The following is a 22,190-nucleotide window of genomic DNA, read 5'->3' as shown; positions in this document are numbered from 1 at the left end:
AATGTAAAAAAAACCATTGAGTTAATAAAGCCGCATACAAACACGGTCTCTTTTTTCTTTCTTGAGTAAGGCAGCTCCAAAATGCAGGTGTTTCAGCCTAGCTCAGTGCTTTGTGGTGGTGGGGCAGGCAGCAGAATATACAGAGCGTGGGGGTTGGTAATGTTCTCTAGTTGCGCCGTGATTGGCTCAGTGTTCTGTCACTCATGGGGACACTACGTCACTGAAAAATCTAAGGGTAGAGCTAGAAAATTCAAGCACTATGGGTGCTGCCATAGAGTTACATTGGAAGTGCCCATCCAAGATGGCTCAAGGTCATTGGCCACAGATAAAATGATGTCAAATCATGTTATATCTACTGTAGCTTTGATTGGACTGATCAAGTCAACATCATACTTTCAAAATCTTTGCTAGCAGTCATCATGAATCAAGTCGACATTCTACGGGCAAATCCTTTTCAAATGAAGAGAAATTATAGATAAAACGACTATGAACATTACACAACAAGTTGGAAATCGCAAATTCAACAATGAGTGGTTTGGAAGGAATCAGTGGCTAACTGCAAACATTGCAAAGCAATCACTAGCCTGCTATTCAGTGGAGTGGGTGTGTGGTTCAATACTGGGTTTAAGGGTCTCTTTTCCATACTTAAAAAGGATAAACATTCAACATTGGCCATGCTGTCAATCCAGCATGACTTCTGCCGCGCTCAAAACTGGAAACTCGGAACTGGGAAAACTAACTTCAGAGAGTTCAAGAAAACTGGGAACTCGTTAAAAAACTAGCTCCAACTGGGAAAATGCATTTTGAGCGGTCATCCAAATCGAAATTGCAAGTTGGGAACCCGTGTCTCTTTCACTGACGTCATCATGATTCAACCTTGTTTTTTTTTTCTAGTTCCCAGTTGTCTTGAAAGAACCATAATGCCAGACTTTGATAAAAGTTTGATTACAAAATTTGCCCATGAAGGACCGTTGCACCACCTTCCTGTTCAAGTGAGCACAGCACAGCAAGGTGAGTCCAAAAATATCTGGTATGCAGCGGCATAAATTATGTAATATGCTAGGGAGATATGTACACTGTAACTAAGAAAGTAATACTAAGTGTATGTTATGTAGTGAGCTGTTAGTAGCCCATGTGCCTCAACCTCATAATTTCGCCAACCGTTCTGACTTGGTGGTAAACATTTAGCCTATTTTAGAGAAATGTAAACATAAAATATTGTAAGAGCTTTCATTGTCTGCTTAAATTCCCCCTTTATTTATCATACGGTTCTGACTTGGTGTACAGGGAGAATACTGTAAGATAGCCAGGTCTAGCAGTGGTAAGGTGTTGGGACAGCTTTATGTAGGCCCTAACAGTTTCTGGGCACTGTTTGTCACTGTTATAGTGCATTGAATGCATTGTTAGGGGTTGTGTAGTGTCTTTGCTGGCATGCACCTAAAAAAAAATATGGGGGGGGGTTTGCCCCACCAAGATTTACCAGCTAAAAATCGCCACTGGTTGTAGAGAAGGCCTGCCCCAGTATCTATGCGTTAGAGATGTTGACTATGCAGGGAAGGCCTACAAATGCTAAATCATGCATGAGCAACTTTATTGTTATCCAATATGCACAGGCTCTGTAGCTGGCAAAATTACAATGTTTCAATTTTATAGTCTATGGCTGCAACCTTGTAGCCTTTGAAACAGTGACACGTTATCACTCCACACACGACTGACCTTTGCAGTACAAGGTGGAGGAAAAACTAACAGCATGTATGCACCAAGGAACATTACACTTTATGACACTACCCACTGGGCACAAACGTCAGTTCAACGTCTAGTTTTGATTTACATTTGAGTGAGTTGTCAACCAATGTGAATTCAACGTTTAACCAACAAAAAAATCTCACAATTTCATTGGATTTAGGTTAAAAGTTTGATGGAAACCATGACGAAATGCCCTTACATTGATTACTTTTTGCAAATCCAATCAGTTTTCCACGTCGATTCAATGTCACATAGATTTATGGGGTTGAAATGACGTGGAAACAACGTTAATTCAACCAGTTTTTGACCAGTGGGTAAGAACCTCATGATTTAAAGTGCTGCTTACCTGTTCTGCCATCCTTGAATTAAGTTTGTGTATTTGCTCAACACTCCTTCTAACTGACGCTTACACGCTTGCTGAAAATGCATACTGTTTCCCAATAAACCTCCCCGACTCACTCCTCCACCGGCCCCGCTCCCAAGTGAAGCCGAGCCGGGGCTGTGAGAACCAGCTCGTCCGATCTTTCTCGCCGAATTCCCCTTGTCCGACAGCAGTGAACCAGAGTTCGTTTTATTTGTCCCAGGATGCGGACTGCAGATCGTCTTCTCCATACTGACGACGGGACAGACGGAGTCGAGCACAGCAAGGATAATTTTTTGCTAGAACATTGTGGTAAACACAGTAATGTATGTCTACTGGCCTATATCAAAAGGTTAAATATGTAATATTCATGTTTCCCTGGTGATTTGAGCGTCCCTCTCTTCCCAAGAAACCAGGCATAATTTCCCGCATGAAGAGCACTGCTGTAGTTCCCTTGCTGCTGCGACGGAATCACCGTGGCGCTCTAACGTTTACGTTTCATTGGGAAATCACAGTGCAGACACCCCCTCTCCTGACTCTCTCAACCAACCCCCTCATATAACAGTCCAATCTTATTACACATCACAACCAAGAACACAGCTACAGAATGCCCCGAAGCGCACCGCTCACCATCATCATCCCCAAAATAGCTGAATAATATTATTTTCTAGTAATTCCAATCAGCTATACAACTAATTCACGTGGTATTCATCCATATGATGTAGGCCTAAATAGGCTAATGCACATTTTATTTTTAGGGGTAGCCTATCTCAATCACAGTAAATGAACGGTATTCTCAGACATATCGTATCTGACAACATGGTTCAAATTAAATAGTAATTTTCCATGAAGAAAAAGTGTGTGACTTGCTTCAGCTCTTTGAAAGTATTGTTGTGGTAACGCAAGAAGTTTAAAACGTTTTATTTAATTGAAGCGGTGAAATATAGTCAAAGTAAAAAAATATGAAAATATCTGTCTGGTCTGATTACTTTGACAGACTACTATATCAACCTTATTACTTTGGAGTGTGGCGCGGTTGTATCGCATATTTCAACACAAATAAGACTACTACACTTTTATACACTCTTCTACTAGAAGACCATAATATTTACTCATAAGGAATTAGAAAAGTTTTAGGCTATCATTTGGAGAGAAATATGATGGTGCCTCTGGTGGAGGAAGTTTGGAAGTTTGTTTTACAGTAGCTACAGTAACCTCCCCTCAACCATACATTGAGAGTGCATTTGGAAAGTATTCAGACCCCTTCCCTTTTTCCACATTTTGTTACGTTACAGCCTTATTCTAAAATGTATTGAATATTTTTTCCCCCTCATCAATCTACACACAATACCCTGTAATGACAAAGCAAAAACAGTTTTTTAGACATTTTTTAAAAATGTATTAAAAATAAAAACAGAAATACCTTATTTACATAACTATTCAGACCCTTTGCTATGAGACTCAAAATTGAACTCAGGTGCATCCTGTTTCCATTGATCATTCTTGAGATGTTTCTACAACTTGACTGGAGTCCACCTGTGGTAAATTCAATTGATTGGACATAATTTGGAAAGGCACACACCTGTCTATATAAGGTCCCACAGTTGATAGTGCATGTCAGAGCAAAAACAAAATCAGGAGGTCGAAGGAATTGTCCGTAGAGCTCCAAGACAGGATTGTGTGCAGGCACAGATCTGGGGAAGGATACAGTATCTACTGTAGATATTTGATTGGAATGATCATGTCAACATCATACTTTCAAAATCTTAGCTAGCAGTCATCATCATGAATCAAGTCGACAATCTACTGGCTAATCCTTTTCTATCCTTGTCATGTAAAGAGAAATGACGAAGAGAAATTATAAATAAAACGTATCGGTGCTCATCGACCATTGGACATGAACATTACACAACAAGTTGGAAATCGCAAATTCAACAATGAGTGGTTTGAAAGCAATCAGTGGCCTGATATTCAGTGGAGTGGGTGTGTGGTCCAAGTCTGGGTTTAAGGGTCTCTTTTCCAAGCTTAAAAGGATAAACATTCGGGCCTCCCGGGTGGCGCAGTGGTCTAGAGCACTGCATCGCAGTGCTATGCTGCGCCACCAGAGTCTGGGTTCGCGCCCAGGCTCTGTCGCAGCCGGCCGCGACCGGGAGGTCCGTGGGGCGACGCACAATTGGCTTAGCGTCGTCCGGGTTAGGGAGGGTTTGGCCGGTAGGGATATCCTTGTCTCATCGCGCTCCAGCGACTCCTGTGGCGGGCCGGGCGCAGTGCGCGCTAACTGAGGGGGGCGGGTGCACGGTGTTTCCTCCGACACATTGGTGCGGCTGGCTTCCGGGTTGGAGGCGCGCTGTGTTAAGAAGCAGTGCGGCTTGGTTGGGTTGTGCTTCGGAGGACGCATGACTTTCGACCTTCGTCTCTCCCGAGCCCGTACGGGAGTTGTAGCGATGAGACAAGATAGTAATTACTAGCGATTGGATACCACGAAAATTGGGGAGAAAAGGGGATAAAATTAAAAAAATTAAAATAAAAATAAAAATAAAAAGGATAAACATTCAACACTGGCCATGCTGTCAATCCAGCATGACGTCTGCCGCGTTCAAAACAACTGGAAACTCGGAACTGGGAAATTTCAGACTTCAGAGAGTTCAAGACAACAGGGAACAAGCTACGACTGGGAAAATACGTTTTGAACGGTTATCCAACTAGGAATTCCAAGTCGAGAACTCGGGCCTAAAGATCACTGACGTCATGATTCAACCTTGTTTTTTTCCGATATCCCAGTTGTTTTGAAAGCACTATAAATCCAGAGAATGCCAGAATTTAATGACAATGTTTGATGACAAAATTTGCCCACGAAGGACTGCCGAGCCACCTACCTGTTCAAGTGAGCACAGCACAACAAGGTGTGTCCAAAAATGCATTGTATGCTGCTGTATAAATTATGTAATATGCCAGCGAGATATGTATACCGTAGCTAAGAAAGTAATACTGAGTGTGTGTTGTGTAGTAAGCTGTTAGTAGCCCATGTGCCTCACCTTAATCATTTGGTCCCTTTTCACCTCATAACTTAACATACTGTTCTGACTTGGTGGTGCACATTTAGCCTATAGCCTGTTTTTAGAGAAATGTCATCATTGAATATTATAAGAGCTTTCATTGTCTGCTTATACGCCCCCTATTTATCCTATGGTTCTGACTTGGTGTACAGGGAGAATACTATAAGAACGGCCCATGTTCTGAATTCTGTCGCAGTACATTTAAAAATTGCTGAACAAATATTCATATTAACTTCGTCCGTCCTAGATCGCTCATTAATGTCTTAATTGAAATTACGGAGTGCCTCTTATCCTGTTGTCATCCCCTTATGCCATAGTTTGTACATCTCAATTATCAGTAGAAACCACATGTGCTTTAAGCAAGTCAGCCATATCAGCTATGTTTTTTTTAAAGCATTAAATGAGGCTGAATGAACTGTTTTGATGCCAGACAAGGCTCCACTGATAGCAAGGTGTAGCAGTGGTTGGGACTGTTGGGACTGCTGTAGGCCCTAACAGTTTGTGGGCACCATTTGTCACCGTTATAGTGCAATTAATGTATTGTGTAGTGTTGTGTTGTGTAGTGGCTTTGCTGGCATGCATCTACAAAAAATCGTTTACTTTGCCCCACCAAGATTTACAAGCTTAAATAGGCACTGGTTACTCCACAATACTAACCTAAATGACAGAGTGAAAAGAAAGAAGCTTGTACAGAATAAAAAAAATCCAAAACATGCATCCTGTTTGCAATAAGGCACTGAAGTAAAACTGCAAAACATTTTGCAAAGAAATTAACTTTATCTACTGAATACAAAGCATTATGTTTGGGGCAAATCTAACACCATACATCACTGAGTACCACTCTTCACATTTTCAAACATGGTCGTGGCTGCATCATGTTATGGATATGCTTGTCATCGGCAAGGACTAGGGAGTTATTTAGGATAAAAAGACACGGAATAGAGCTAAGCATAGGCAAAATCCTAGAGGAAACCTGGTTCAGTCTGCTTCCAACAGACACTGGGAGACAAATGCATCTTTCAACATAAGGCCAAATATACACTTGAGTTGCTTACCAAGACGACATTGAATGTTCCTGAGTTGCCTAGTTACAGTTTTGACTTAAATCGGCATGAAAATCAATGGCAAGACTTCAAAATGGCTGTCTAGCAATGATCAACAACCAACTTGACAGGGCTTGAATAATTCTTTAAAGAATAATGGGCAAATATTGTACAATCCCGGTGTGCAAAGCTCTTATAGATGTACTCTCCCACTTTATTTGGAATGGAAAGACCTCGAGTCAAATTGAATGTTTTACACTTACCTTATAAAGCTGGAGGTGTCGGACTACCTCATATGAAAATGTATTTCTGGGCCACACAACCTCGTTCACTTAAACAATGGACAGCAGACTAACCTTGTGCATGGAGTAGTATTGAAGACATAAATGTGATGCCCTATGATTTCAAATGTATTCACTACTTTGGGTCCAAGGCTGTAAAGAAAAAAAAAATGACAATCAAATGATTTTCAATTCAATTTGTGCTTGGAAAAATGTACTTCAATTCATGAAATGGAAGAAACCCATATGCCAGGCACCATTATGTGGAATAACCCCACATTACCTCCAGCATTTAATGACAATACCTAAGTCCTGGTTCTTAAGTGGCATTGTGAATTTCTAACAATATGTACTCTAAAGACTCTGTACTGTCATTCAATAAATTCCAAGAAGAAATTGGGTTAAGTTCTTACAACTAAGAAATCTTAGTCCACAGACAGTGCAGAGCCCACAGACTCCATCTAATCAAACAAGTCCTGTCATCTTGATGTTGGAAGATTTAGGCATGAACACGCCCCATGGTGCGTGGGGGAGGGGAGTATGATTTTATAGATATTCAGTAAATGGTTTAGGCCTATTGTTGATTTACAGAGCATAGACATACATCTGTGTCCCAAATGGTATCTGATTCCCTATATCGTGCACTACTTTTGACCAGAGCCCCATGGCCCTGGTCAAAAGTAGCGCACTATATCGGGAATAGGGTTCCATTTGGAACGTAGTTCCAGTCTCCCTGTGGAAGATGCAGTGGCATGCTGGCCTTCATACCTTTGATTTACCATGGGTTCTTGACACAAGAGGACTGGGTACATGAATTGCTCAGTCTTCCTGTTCATCCCCTGCATTCATAAAACCCTTCATTCCTCTGCTAGCAGTCGTAATGTATATTCATGGTTCCACCCTTCACCCGTATAGGCATGCATACACAAATGCACACGCACATACACACACACCTTGTCAGTATGCAGGGTCAGTAGCCCCCTCTAGTCCATTGAGTACTTACTGTGGAGTGTGGTAGGCTTTGTGAATAATGCATGTGTAGAGCAAACATCCACAATCTTTGGCAGGCCTCACATGACCAGATGTCAAGTCTTTCAGTGAGCTGCATGACCCAGAGAATAACAAAATGACACTTACCATCCATTTGCTACATTAAAATGAAAGTGATTATCACTACATAAAGATTCAATCACAATATTACGCTAACTGTTGTCTGGATTTCATGTTCTACTCCCCCAAAAATATGAGAGAGAGAGAGAGAGAGAGAGAGAGAGAGAGTGTAAAGTAGACGCAGGGAGTCAGGAAGCAGGTGCAGTTAGTGAGTTTAATGATAATGAACATGGAACGATACAAAACAAGAGAAGCGTCTGACATGGAAACACAAACAATACTACCTGATGACTGACAAAACAGAGTGCTAGATAAATGGTAAGTAATGAAAGTAGTAATGAAGTCCTGGTGTGACTGATGATAGGACGCAGGTGTGCGTAATGATGGTTGCCAGGTGTGAGTAAAGATGGGTTGCCAGGACCGGTGGTTAGTAGTCCGGTGACATCGAGCGCCAGAGCTGGATAGCGGGAGTAGATGTAAAAGAGAGCGAAAGAGAGAGAGCTGAGAGAGAGATTAACCTGGAGAAGAGTCCCCTAAGCAAGCTGGTCCTGGGGCTCTGTTCACAAACACAAACAGACCCCACAGAGCCTCAGGACAGCAACACAATTAGACCCAACCAAATCAATTCCCTGACACATTGGAAAGAATTAACAACAACAAAACAGAGCAAACTAGAATGCTATTTGGCCCTAAACAGAGAGTACACAGTGGCAGAATACCTGACCACTGTGACTGACTCACAATTAAGGAAAGCTTTGACTATGTACAGACTCAGTGAGCATAGCATTGCTATTGAAAAAGTCACCGTAGGCAGACCTGGCTCTCAAGAGAAGACAGGCTATGTGCACACTGCCCACAAAATGAGGTGGAAACTGAGCTGCACTTCCTAAATTCCTGCCAAATGTATGACCATATTAGAGATAAATACTTCCCTCAGATTACACAGAGCCACAAAGAACTCGAAAAACAAATCCAACATTTGATAAACACACCTATCTATTTGTGAAATAGCACAGTGTGCAGTCAGCAGCAAGATTTGTGACCTGTTGCCACAAGAAAAGGGCAACCGGTGAAGAACAAGCACCATTGTAAATACAACCCATATTTATGTTTATTTATTGTCCCTTTTGTACTTTAACTATTTGCACATCGTTACAACACTGTATATAGACATACTATGACATTTGTTATGACTCTATTCCATTGGAACTTTTGAGTGTAATGTTTACTGTTCATTTTTATTGTTAATTTCACTTTAGTTTATTATCTATTTCACTTGCTTTGGCAATGTAAACACATGTTCCCCATGCCAAGGAATTGAATAGAGAGAGAGAGAGATTTCTCAAGTAGCCTGACAAGGACAGGGATAGCATCAGACAAGCTGTCTGAAATGTGTTCACATTGACTGGGATTCTGTTCAATTTCAGCCACCTTCCTGGATGTGTACGTAACCCTTACTGAGCCTTATATACATGTTATCCTTGTTCCTTTTCCATTTGGCTGTTGTATACAGAACACACATTGGTGCTTGTAAGAAATGACTATACGACGAAGAGTGCTTACACGGCACTTCTGTTATCACTGCAGGTTTGCAAACCAACAGAGACCTTGAGGTTGTCTCAGCTGCTGCCCGTGTCAGGCACCATATAACTCCTTTACGAGCACAGACCTTGCCAACAAACTTTGAGAACTTGGCAGTCACTGAAATGGAACATTCAGACAGTAGATGCTACTCTAGAATGGCCCATTTAGTCCATGGCTAGAAGGCCAAATTTCACATATTTGTCCACTTTGGTGGTGACAAAGTCTACTAAGATTTTCATGAAGGTCCATGTCTGTGGGTTATATTTTGGTATGATAACCACTTATCGGAGGTGGCTGGGTAAATGTGGTTATCCCTGGCATTAATGTTATGACCAATATGTGGTTAGTTGGGCCAACAGGAATGTGGGTAGGACATTTTATTACCCGGGGACAATCTTTGAAAACGAAGGACATTTAATAAGGTATAAACAAATGAAGGTATGAAATGATAGGAATGGTAATGCTATCTCCAAGGGCCCATCCTGGGAGGTCAAAGGTTATACATGTCAGCATTCTGGGGTATATCAAGACAGAATGGGCCGTATTGGGATGTACTCTATTATCACATGGTACTCTAGGTCACGGTTTCCAAAAGTCGACCTTAAGGTAGGATGTTCTCACTGTTTGTTTGTGGGTGATTGTCTTCCGTGTCTGTGTTTGTCGCGCCACACGGGACTGTTTCGGTTTGTGTAGTCTATTCCTGTTCTGCGTGTTTATGTAAGTTTTTCCAGTTCAGGTCTGTCTACGTCGTTTTGTTATTTTGTTAATTATCAAGTGTAGTTCGTTTTCGTCTTGTTTAATAAATTCATCATGTCTTCATTACCCGTTGCGTCTTGGTCCAATCTCTCTCCTCAAGACGATCGTTCCAAACTGCCCCTGGAAGCAACGTCAGCACAATTAATCCTCCCATTTTTGTTAAAAAATGTTTCACTTTTCACCCCTTTTTCGGGATATCCAATTTGTAGTTACGGTCTTGTCCCATTGCTGCAACTCCCATACGGACTCCTCCGAAACACAACCCTGCCAAGGGGGTCTACCGGTCGCGGTCGGCTGCAACAGCCTGGGATCGAACCCGGGCCTATAGTAACGCCTCTTGCGCCTTAGACCGCTGCGCCACTCGGGAGACCCGCTCTGTCTTTGAATGGTCTCTTTGGCAGAGAACTCACATCTGGAGAAAATTAGAATACATGTAAAAAATAAAAAAAAATGTAGAGTGCATTTTCACTGAATCTCTACTCATCTTAAGTCTGCCTCTTTTTCACCTTATCAAATTATCTCATCTTTTAAGATCACCCCATTTAGATTGGAAATTAGACAGACAATTACATTGACTAGTCACTTTAAATAATGCCTCTTTAATAATGTTTACATATCTTACATTACTCATCTCATACAGTGAGGGAAAAAAGTATTTGATCCCCTGCTGATTTTGTACGTTTGCCCACTGACAAAGAAATTATCAGTCTATAATTTTAATGGTAGGTTTATTTGAACAGTGAGAGACAGAATATCAACAAAAAAATCCAGAAAAACGCATGTCAAAAATGTTATGAATTGATTTGCATTTTAATGAGGGAAATAAGTATTTGACCCCTCTGCAAAACATGACTTAGTACTTGGTGGCAAAACCCTTGTTGGCAATCACAGAGGTCAGACGTTTCTTGTAGTTGGCCACCAGGTTTGCACACATCTCAGGAGGGATTTTGTCCCACTCCTCTTTGCAGATCTTCTTCAAGTCATTAAGGTTTCGAGGCTGACGTTTGGCAACTCGAACCTTCAGCTCCCTCCACAGATTTTCTAAGGGATTAAGGTCTGGAGACTGGCTAGGCCACTCCAGGACCTTAATGTGCTTCTTCTTGAGCCACTCCTTTGTTGCCTTGGCCGTGTGTTTTGGGTCATTGTCATGCTGGAATACCCATCCACGACCCATTTTCAATACCCTGGCTGAGGGAAGGAGGTTTTCACCCAAGATTTGACGGTACATGGCCCCGTCCATCGTCCCTTTGATGCGGTGAAGTTGTCCTGTCCCTTTAGCAGAAAAACACCCCCAAAGCATAATGTTTCCACCTCCATGTTTGACGGTGGGGATGGTTTCTTGGGGTCATAGGCAGCATTCCTCCTCCTCCAAACACGGCAAGTTGGGTTGATGCCAAAGAACTCCATTTTGGTCTCATCTGACCACAACACGTTCACCCAGTTGTCCTCTGAATCATTCAGATGTTCATTGGCAAACTTCAGACGGGCATGTATATGTGCTTTCTTGAGCAGGGGGACCTTGCGGGCGCTGCAGGATTTCAGTCCTTCACGGCATAGTGTGTTACCAATTGTTTTCTTGATGACTATGGTCCCAGCTGCCTTGAGATCATTGACAAGATCCTCCTGTGTAGTTCTGGGCTGATTCCTCACCGTTCTCATGATCATTGCAACTCCACGAGGTGAGATCTTGCATGGAGCCCCAGGCTGAGGGAGATTGACAGTTCTTTTGTGTTTCTTCCATTTGCGAATAATCACAGAAACTGTTGTCACCTTCTCACCAAGCTGCTTGGCGATGGTCTTGTAGCCCATTCCAGCCTTGTGTAGGTCTACAATCTTGTCCCTGACATCCTTGGAGAGCTCTTTGGTCTTGGCCATGGTGGAGAGTTTGGAATCTGATTGATTGATTGCTTCTGTGGACAGGTATCTTTTATACAGGTAATAAACTGAGATTAGGAGCACTCCCTTTAAGAGTGTGCTCCTAATCTCCGTTCGTTACCTGTATGAAAGACACCTGGGAGCCAGAAATCTTTTTTGATTGAGAAGGGGTCAAATACTTATTTCCCTCATTAAAATGCAAATCAATTTATAACATTTTTGACATGCATTTTTCTGGATATTTTTGTTGTTATTCTGTCTCTCACTGTTCAAATAAACCTACCATTAAAATTATAGACTGATAATTTCTTTGTCAGTGGGCAAACGTACAAAATCAGCAGGGGATCAAATACTTTTTTCCCTCACTGTACGTATATACTGTATCTTATACCATCTATTGTATCTTGCCTATGCCACTCGGTCATCACTCATCCATATATTATATGTACATATTATTAATATTTTTTAAATTTTATTTCACCTTTATTTAACCAGGTAGGCCAGTTGAGAACAAGTTCTCATTTACAACTGTGACCTGGCCAAGATAAAGCAAAGCAGTGTGACAAAAATAACAACACAGAGTTACACATGGGATAAACAAACATACAGTCAATAACACAATAGAAAAATCTGTAAAAAGTGTGTACAAATGAAGTAAGTAGGTACGGCAATAAATAGGCCAATAGTGGCGAAGTAATTACAATTTAGCAATTTACACTGGAGTGATATATGTGCAGATGAGGATGTGCAAGTAGAAATACTGGTGAGCAGAAAAACTAAAACAAATATGGGGATGAGGTAGATAGTTTGTTGGATGGGCGATTTATAGATGGGCTGTGTACAGGTGCAGCGATCGGTTAGCTGCTCTGACAGCTGACGCTTAAAGTGAGTGAGGGAGATATAAGTCTCCAACTTCAGTGATTTTTGCAATTCATTCCAGTCATTGGCAGCAGAGAACTGGAAGGAAAGGCAGCCAAAGAGGTGTTGGCTTTGGGGATGACCAGCGAGATATACCTGCTGGAGCACCTGCTACGGGTGGGTGTTGCTATGGTGCCCAGTGAGCTGAGATAAGACGGAGCTTTACCTAGCAAAGAATTATAGATGACCTGGAGCCAGTGGGTTTGGCGACGAATATGTAGCGAGGACCAGCCAACGAGAGCATACAGGTCGCAGTGGTGGGTAGTATATGGGGCTTTGGTGACAAAATGGATGGCACTGTGATAGACTGCATCCAATTTGCTGAGTAGAGTGTTGGAAGCTATTTTGTAAATGACATCGCCGAAGTCAAGGATCGGTAGGATAGTCAGTTTTACGAGGGTATGTTTGGCAGCATGAATGAAGGAGGCTTTGTTGCGAAATAGGAAGCCGATTCTAGATTTAAATTTGGATTGGAGATGCTCAATGTGAGGCTGGAAGGAGAGTTTACAGTCTAGCCAGACACCGAGGTATTTATAGTTGTCCACATATTCTAAGTCAGAACCGTCCAGAGTAGTGATGCTAGTCGGGCGGGCGGGTGCGGGCAGCGATCGGTTGAAGAACAAGCATTTCGTTTTACTAGCATTTAGGAGCAGTTGGAGGCCACGGAAGGAGTGTTGTATGGCGTTGAAGCTCGTTTGGAGGTTTGTTAACACAGTGTCCAAAGAAGGGCCAGATGTATACAGAATGGTGTCGTCTGCGTAGAGGTGGATCAAAGAATCACTCGCAGCAAGAGCGACATCATTGATATATACAGAGAAAAGAGTCGGCCTGAGAATTGAACCCTGTGGCACCCCCATAGAGACTGCCAGAGGTCCGGACAACAGGCCCTCCGATTTGACACACTGAACTCTATCTGAGAAGTAGCTAGTGAACCAGGCGAGGCAGTCATTAGAGAAACCAAGGCTGTTGAGTCTGCCGATAAGAATACGGTGATTGACAGAGTCAGATTAGTAATAGGGATTGCAACAATGGCGGCGGATAATTTTAGGAAGAGAGGGTCCAGATTGTCTAGCCCAGCTGATTTGTAGGGTTCCAGATTTTGCAGCTCTTTCAGAACATCAGCTGTATGGATTTGGGTGAAGGAGAAACGAGGGGGGGTATTGGGCCAGTTGCTGCGGGGGGTGCAGAGCTGTTGGGGTAGCCAGGTGGAAAGCATGGCCAGCCGTAGAGAAATGCTTATTGAAATTCTCGATTATCGTGGATATATCAGTGGTGACAGTGTTTCCTAGTCTCAGTGCAGTGGGCAGCTGGGAGGAGGTACTCTTATTCTCCATGGACTTTAGTGTCCCAGAACTTTTTGGAATTAGTGCTGCAGGATGCAAATTTCTGTTTGAAAAAGCTAGCCTTTGCTTTCCTAACTGACGGTGTGTATTGGTTCCTGACTTCCCTGAAAAGTTGCATTCCATCCCTTATTATTCCATCCCTTTATATTTGTGTGTATTAAGTAGTTGTTGTGCAATTGTTAGATTACTTGTTAGATATTACTGCACTGTCGGAACTATAAGCACAAGCATTTCGCTACGCTCGCATTAACATCTGCTAACCATGTGTATGTGACCAATAAAATTTGATTTGATTTGAAGGAAGCTACAATCTATCTGTAATATTAAAGCTGATCTACCCCCCCCCAAAAGAAAATACAACAATAAAAGATTGCCTCATTTAATATGAAATTTAAATTGGCCCCATATACTGAGGCAAAGGTTAAGGTCAAAGTTGTAGTTTACGAATGATCTTGGTCCCTTCACCTTGAAGTCAGTCTAGTTAGCCCGTCCTGTAAAGTTAGGATTGTAAACGGAAAACATGACTGCCTTTTCAGCTAATGGATATCGATAGGAAGCTCCATGACAGGTCCTCAGTTGTGAGCGTTAGTTTGTTCTCTGTGGACTCTTATCTCCCAATGAACAAGAACAGGATCCCAATTAGAGCTTTCTCTCGACACCTCAGTGAGTCATAATCTGTGTCCAAAATGGCACCCTATAAACTATACACTGAGTGTACAAAACATTAGGAACACGTTCCTAATATTGGGTTAAACTCCCTTTTGCCTTCAGAACATGGACGCTACAAGTTGTCGAAAGCGTTCCACAGGGATGCTGGCCCATGTTGACTCCAATGCTTCCCACAGTTGTGTCAAGTTGTCTGGATGTCCTTTGGGTGGTGGACCATTCTTGAGACACACAGGAAACTGTTGTAGTTCTTGACACACTCAAACCGGTGCGCCTGGCACCTACTACCATAACCTGTTCAAAGGCAATTCAATATTTTGTCTTGCCCATTCACCCTCTGAATGGCACACAATCCATGCCTCAATTGTCTCGAGGGTTAAAAATCCTTCCTTAACCTATCTCCTCCCCCTTCATCTACACTGACTGAAGTGGATTTAGCCGGTGAGATCAACAAGGGATCATACCTTTCACCTGGATTCACCTGGTCATGGAAAGAGCAGGTGTTCCTAATGTTTTGTACAGTCAGTATATAGTCCACTACATTTGAACAGGGCCCATATATAGGGAATAAGGTGCCATTTGGTACACAGCCGTACACTCTCCACAAGCATGCACATTCAAATGTGAAGATGACATTTAATTGGCCCCTTGATTTAAAATGTATTATTTTCTGAGGGTGGCGATGATGACTTGCTAATGACTGGCTGGGTAGACTTGTCTCTGTCAAGAGGCCCCAGTGAGACATGATGATGGAGAATGAACCTAATGGCCTAATGAGAGGAGAGCTTTGACGTGACTAGTCACAAATAACATAATGGTGAGATAATAGATATTACAGATAAAATAGGGAAATATTTGAGATAAAATACCCAAAGTAATCAAACCACCAGTAGTTTATAATCACATTTATTTGAGGTAATATTTTTTATGATACATGACTGATAATAACAACAGTCCATTTTATAATGGTTCCAGAAATATTTTCTGCCTGTTTTTCAGTTTATCCAAGCAGTCACTTCTGAAGTGCATCACATATTCTAGGTTTACATGCTGACTTGCATACATTTGAGGAAGATGTCTGCAATCAAAACTCATTAACTGCTTGATTTCTGTAGATATGCTGTTGCTTGAAGAACATTAGAGACATCTACTGGCCAGAGGTAGGATCAGTTAAATAATGGGAATGGATGGATAAGGTTTGTTTCAGCTTGAGTCTATAACAATTTGTGACCTTAGAATTATTAATTAAATAGGCACTGTGCAAAAATCCATACAAAAGTAAACTACTTGACACAGCTGAGAAAAACAGTGGCCCAGTGTTATTCTGATGGTCCTTGGAAAGCATTCATAGCATTGTTAGGTTCATGTTTGGGCTCCCAAGGGCCGCAGAGGTCAAAGGCACTGCATCTCAGTGCTTGAGGTGTCACTACAGACACCCTGGTTCGATTCCAGGCTGTATCACATCCGGCCGTGATTGGGAGTCCCATAGGGGGGCGCAAAATTGGCCCAGCGTTCTCCGGGTTTGGCCGGGGTAGGCCGTCATTGTAAATAAGAATTTGTTCTTATCTGACTTGTCTAGTTAAATAAAGGGTAAATAAAAAATAAATAAATCATTGTTTCAGATGGGGTATCTTAGATCGATCTCATACAGTCTCAAATCTGTAATACAGATAAGATTCTTCTTTGATAATAGATAAAGAAATGGGAGGAGCGGATACTTTATTCCCTCTCTGTCTGCACATAATGAGGATTTTAAGTCTTCTCCCAGTTCCCTCTGTGACAGCTCCATCAATCTGAAGGGCAGAGATATGGCTGAACTAAGTGCCGTCACTCTCCCCTCCACTTGTTGAGGAGACAGGGTATGCGTCCTAAACGGCACCCTATTCCTATGGGGTGCACTTATTTTGACCAGAGCCTATAAGGATCTGGTAAAAAGAAGTGCACTATATTAGGAATAGGGTGCCATTTGGGACGGAATCAGGTGGAGTTTTTAGGTAATGAACCTCTATGATCCATGTCATCAGTATGCTGAAGGGGACATTTATTCTGAGGGCCCCACTGTCTGGATCAGGATTGGGCTGTGTGAGTGAGTGAGTGTGTGTGTGCATGCAATATAGGCTACTGGGCTGATTTACTGAGAGTAGCCCTGCCTTGCCCCACTCAAAGACATTACATTAGCATTGATCCTCCACTCCACCCAACATTAAAATCGAGTAGATTAAGAAAGTAGTAGGCTGTAAGGCTAACTTGCCTAATGCAGGGGTAGGCAATTCCAGTCCTCGAGGGCAGTGGCGGTTCTAGCTTGTATGGCTCACTGGGCGAACCCCACCTTGTACAAAGTTACAGGTGAACGATTTGATAGATTCCCCTGCTCCCACAACCTCGGGCTTCCAGTGGGGAGACCTGAGGTCAACCTACCCCCGCTCCCCTCCCCATCTCGTACTTCTGAGTGGGAGATCTTTCCAGGCAGTGACCTGCCTAGCTCACAAACTAGAATCAGGGCGCCGACTCCGACAAGGTTAATTGAGCCACAGTCCCACACGGGGACATGATATCATTGACGTGACGTGCAAATGCGCGATAGAAAACCGATCGCGCAAATGTCACCATTCCAATTTTTTTTTGTGCCCGCCCCGTGCCGCCCCCGGCAAGATGCCGCCCTGGGTGGCTGCCCATGTCACCTATACCTAAATCCGCCACTGCTCGACGGCCTGATTGGTGTCACAGTTTTGCCCCAGACCCAGCTAACACACCTGACTCCAATAATCACCTTATCATGATCTTCAGTTTAGAATGCAATTTGATTAATCAGCTGTGTTTGCTAGGGATGGAGAAAAAGTGTGACTCCAGGCCCTGGAGGACTGGAGTCGCCCACCCCTGGCCTAATGTATGATTATTTTTGTGACTAAAATAGAATGTCTGGCTTTTAATTTAATTTAATATTCTGAATATTAATCATACTAATTAAAGGTATATTAAACGCCTCGGATGCTCAGCGTTCAACAACATAGTGCCTTTAAAGCTCATCAATAAGCTAAGGACCCTGGGACTAAACACCTCCCTCTGCAACTGGATCCTGGACTTTCTGACGGGCCGCCCCCAGGTGGTAAGGGTAGGTAACAACACATCCGCCACGCTGATCCTCAACACAGGGGCCCTTCAAGGGTGCGTGCTCAGTCCCCTCCTGTACTCCCTGTTCACTCATGACTGCACGGCCAGGGACGACTCCAACACCATCATTAAGTTTGCCGATGATCACCGACAACGAAGAGACAGTCTATAGGGAGGAGGTCAGAGACCTGGCCGTGTGGTGCCAGGACAACAACCTCTCCCTCAACGTGATCAAGACAAAGGAGATGATTGTAGACTACAGGAATAAGAGGACCGGGCACGTCCCCATTCTCATCGACGGTGCTGTAGAGGAGCAGGTTGAGAGCTTCAAGTTCCTTGGTGTCCACATCACCAACAAACGAACATAGTCCAAGCACACCAAGACAGTCGTAAAGAGGGCACGACAAAACCTATTCCCCCTCAGGAGACTGAAAAGATTTGGCATGGGTCCTCAGATCCTCAAAATGTTCTACAGCTGCACCATCGAGAGCATCCTGACTGGTTGCATCACTGCCTGGTATGGCAACTGCTCAGCCTCCGACCGCAAGGCCATACAGAGGGTAGTGCGAATGGCCCAGTACATCACTGGGGCCAAGCTTCCAGCCATCCAGGACCTCTATACCAGGCGGTGTAGAAGGACGGCCTTAAAAATTGTCAAAGACTCCAGCCACCCTAGTTATAGACTGTTCTCTCTGCTACCGCACGGCAAGCAGTACCGGAGTGCCAAGTCTAGGTCCAAGAGGCTTCTAAACAGCTCTAAGCCATAAGACTCCTGAACATCTAAACAAATGGCTACCCAGACTATTTGCATTGCCCCCCCACACCCCCCACCCTTTTATCCCGCTGCTACTCTGTTGTTATCATCTTTGCATAGTCACTAATAACTCTACCTACATGTACATATTACCCACCGCTACCCCCCTGTATATAGTCTCGCTATTGCTATTTTACTGCTCCTCTTTAATTATTTGTCACTTTTATTTCTTATTCTTATCCATATTTTTTTTAACTGCATTGTTGGTTAGGGGCACTAAGTAAGCATTTCACTGTAAGGTCTACACTTGTTGTATTCGGCGCAACTAATACAATTTGATTTATATTATGATTAATTGGGTCTTGCATTTGAGGGACGAGAAGTCACTCACAGATCTAAAGATTCCTGAAAGAAATAGATTCTTATCCAATATCAACAGAATTCCTAAACACGTGATGCCGCTGAATAAACTACTCATCCCACAATGCTACACAGCTGTGGAGTTATTTTGTCCAACCACGTCGTGCACCTACCCGCTGACAAAGTATTTTGATTGGTGTGGCTGCCTCGGGACGGTTGTTGGTAGGAAGTAGCCTACAGATTCTGCCTGCACTCTCAGCTCAATACCGCTGTAGGAATGTGATGGATTAGAAAAATATGTGCCTCGGTTGTCAATATGTTCCCCGGCGTTTTCTATGCGCTTCTGGCGGGGTTTCTCGGGGCTGTCGCATCTTCATCTGCAAAGCTGTCACTTGGAGCCGATTACCTAAAAGGTGTATGTGAAACCGGGCTACGAACATGGGGAGAGCAGCGGAAATTTAGACAACCTGACGAAACTACCGCTTGTGACTGGGTGAGGAATCGCTGCCGTTTAAGTGCCTGAATTATTAACGCGATGGGATTTGGGTGGCTTTGAATAATGTAGATGTCAATTTGTTAGCAAAGCAATTCGTCCGCGAGAAGGGAAGTTTGGGTTTTCCAGTGATGAGTTTAGGGGTCCAGATTCCAGCTCTTGCGCTCAGCATCAGCATCTCTCTCTGCTGGACAGGCGCATGCTGTGTGTCAAGCTCGTGTCCTACACGCGTGATTGAACGAGATACCTAGTGCAGTATTACATCATATATGTTTGTGTTAAACGAAGATATTTTCATATGTGTAGTCTATCATTTTATTTATTGCGGCCGAATGCGAGTCTGGTTTAACACATGGGCAATTTTCCATTCAATGTCAATATCGTATTGACGTTGGGTACGTGGTGACATGATTTTAAGGTTGATTTATTAGCCATATTATTTATTTGTATAGTCGTTAGGTAAATGCATGTAAAAAAATATATATATATCTATCAAGAAAAATAACTAAAATAGGCCTCAAATCCATGGAATGCAGCTCAACTATTTGATGTGACTCCAGTCCAAAACAATGTTGTTTTCATTCATGTTGTTTGTGTGTGTTTGCTTCAGCTCCACATCCCACTGAGGCTGCTTTGTGGGGGGCTGCTCTTCACCTGTAATGCTGTGATGTGGACGTTCCTCGCCAAGGCGCTCCGGTACTCTTCCTCCTCCACCCGAACCACTGTGACCACTACCGCTTCCAACTTCGTATGTTCCGTAAGTATATGTTTCCCTGTGGAAAAGACACTTCAAATTACTTGTAAATAATGTATAGGCCTAATAGCCTACAAGTGTATGGTTTGAATTAATAAACGTAACACAGATGTTCCTTTTTAAGTGTTGTCAGAGAAGTAAGTGTAATGTATGTTGCACTAAATTGAAATACCTGTATTGTGCCACAGGCCTTTTTGGGGCAGCTTATCTTCGGGGAGACCCAGATTGCGTTGTGGTGGGTGGGAATCTCCCTCACGTTCTCTGGCCTCCTGGTGCTTCAGAGGGCGGCCCCCAACGACCGAGCCAGGAAGGACGAATGACAACCTGTCGGAAGGCACAACTCATTAAGTGATATAGAACGAAACCAGTAATGCAACGTATAGCCTACTATCTGTGACAAACCATAGCATTTCTCGGGTGAATGGCAGTCATGGCAACTTTGGAAGGTAAAGCACTGTCAAAACATACCATGTAAGGAACATACAGGGATTTATGGTTTGAAACACTTTGACATCCTCAGCAATGTGTGCTTGCCATCGATTCTTCACCATGCTTACACTCGGCTTCAGATCACATAAAAGCTTTATTTTGCTCACCTATCCTAAGATGACATGCACTGTAGACTTCCACACCAACATTGCGTCATTTCGTGTTCAAGGTGACGTGTGAACCGAAGTGATAAGTCTCACAAATGCTACTACTGCTAGATATGCGCAAATACAGCAAACGCATAGATATTCTCATAGCTTATTACAATGTTCATACATGATGTGGCTCAGAGAATACACGTCACGGCCTTGATAGGAATTTCTGTTGTATCATGTTTGTAGCCGAATATATTGAGTGCTTGACACTCACACATGTTTTGTGGATTCTGAGGAGGTTTGGCCTTGCCTGCCTTTTTATAGCAAATGTCTAAAAGAAAGTTCCTAACTAGGTCTAAACCCTAATAAATCAAACCAAAGTACACAAATATGTTGATCCTGCCTGGTATCCACTGTAACCACAGCAAGGCTCTGTCAATGCAATGTGAAGTCAATCTGTTAAGTGGCCCAAAAAATCCTAGTGACCTTCTCAGCTGCCTGTAAAGTGATACGGTTTAGTTCACTCCAAAATCAAAATATGTAAGACATTTTCAAACCTCAGGTGGTCTAATGTCAAGATGAGACAAACTCCAATGATTGGAAAGGATAGGCACCGTCTAACTTAATCATTTTTAGAGGGTGCCTGTCTTTACAATTCATTTGGATTTGAGGCACAGAGCTGGATCTACACAGTAGACGGCCTGGACTTCTTGACATTAGCCCACGTCGGACCTCAACTTAAATCGTGGAGTGAACTATCGCTTATTCCCTTTGGCAGAAGAGATTAATTTGACTTAATTCTGACTTAATAGGGTGTCCAAACAACAGTTACTCCAATGTCTGGCCTTTTAATTGAGTGCCACCAGCTTTTGCTTTTCAGCTGTAGACCTGTTTCATGTACAATGTCCATCCTAGTTTTCCATTGCAATTAAAACCAGTGTGAGGTTATCCTCGGGGTAAGGGAACTATCCCGTAGCACAGTCCCTCCCTCTGCATCTTCCAAGACTTCCAAAAGGTCAAATGTTGTTGTGGGGTTTCGAACCAAACTACAGAAAGTGGTGTTCTATTACAGGCATGTTTGTACTCCCAACAGTGTACTTCCCTGATATTCCTTAACACTGTGATGTGCTATTGTGGAAATGGGTTTTGTGCGTAATAAACTCTGTGTTCCTGATTAGTGCAGCACGGGGGCCCTACAAGAGGAATCAAGAAAGGGAATGTATTATAAATAAAAATGTATTATTAAGAATCCTTGAAATGGTTACTTGGACAATCCACCTCCCCATCCTTTGAATATGTTGCTTGGCTCTTAGTAAGTTGTGTATGACAAGTGAGGATTTCTCAGAAAATGGCTGTTAGCCAATAGAATTAGATTGCACATACTGCTGCTGTGTC

General features: G+C 42.8%; 2 protein-coding genes across 3 annotated transcripts in view; one reads left to right on the top strand and one right to left on the bottom strand.

Annotated features, from left to right (window-relative positions):
* LOC139558801 (oxysterol-binding protein-related protein 10-like) overlaps positions 1 to 2,640 on the bottom strand; it is an 84,239-nt gene extending 81,599 nt beyond the window's left edge. For both annotated transcript variants that reach the window (XM_071374235.1, XM_071374236.1), the window contains exon 1: positions 2,093 to 2,640. In XM_071374235.1, the coding sequence (XP_071230336.1) occupies positions 2,093 to 2,358 (266 nt within the window). In that variant the 5' untranslated portion in view covers positions 2,359 to 2,640. The remainder of the gene's footprint in view (positions 1 to 2,092) is intronic.
* Positions 2,641 to 19,104: 16,464 nt separating this feature from the next.
* On the top strand, positions 19,105 to 22,044 carry LOC139558799 (transmembrane protein 42-like). The gene is made up of 3 exons (XM_071374234.1): positions 19,105 to 19,457; positions 20,068 to 20,214; positions 20,400 to 22,044. The coding sequence occupies exons 1-3, from the start codon at positions 19,281 to 19,283 to the stop codon at positions 20,529 to 20,531; spliced, it is 456 nt and encodes a 151-aa protein (XP_071230335.1). The 5' UTR covers positions 19,105 to 19,280; the 3' UTR covers positions 20,532 to 22,044.
* The last annotated feature ends 146 nt before the right edge of the window (positions 22,045 to 22,190 follow it).

The sequence above is a fragment of the Salvelinus alpinus genome, chromosome 29 (genome assembly GCF_045679555.1).
Source record: "Salvelinus alpinus chromosome 29, SLU_Salpinus.1, whole genome shotgun sequence".
Taxonomy (NCBI): domain Eukaryota; kingdom Metazoa; phylum Chordata; class Actinopteri; order Salmoniformes; family Salmonidae; genus Salvelinus; species Salvelinus alpinus.
This window is presented reverse-complemented; position numbering and strand designations above follow the sequence as displayed.

Coding starts and splice junctions, on each gene's coding strand:
- LOC139558799 (XM_071374234.1), top strand. CDS start 19,281: ATGTTCCCCGGCGTTTTCTATGCGCTTCTGGCGGGGTTTCTCGGGGCT. Junction 19,458..20,067: donor AAACTACCGCTTGTGACTGG/GTGAGGAATCGC, acceptor TGTTTGCTTCAG/CTCCACATCCCACTGAGGCT. Junction 20,215..20,399: donor CTTCCAACTTCGTATGTTCC/GTAAGTATATGT, acceptor ATTGTGCCACAG/GCCTTTTTGGGGCAGCTTAT.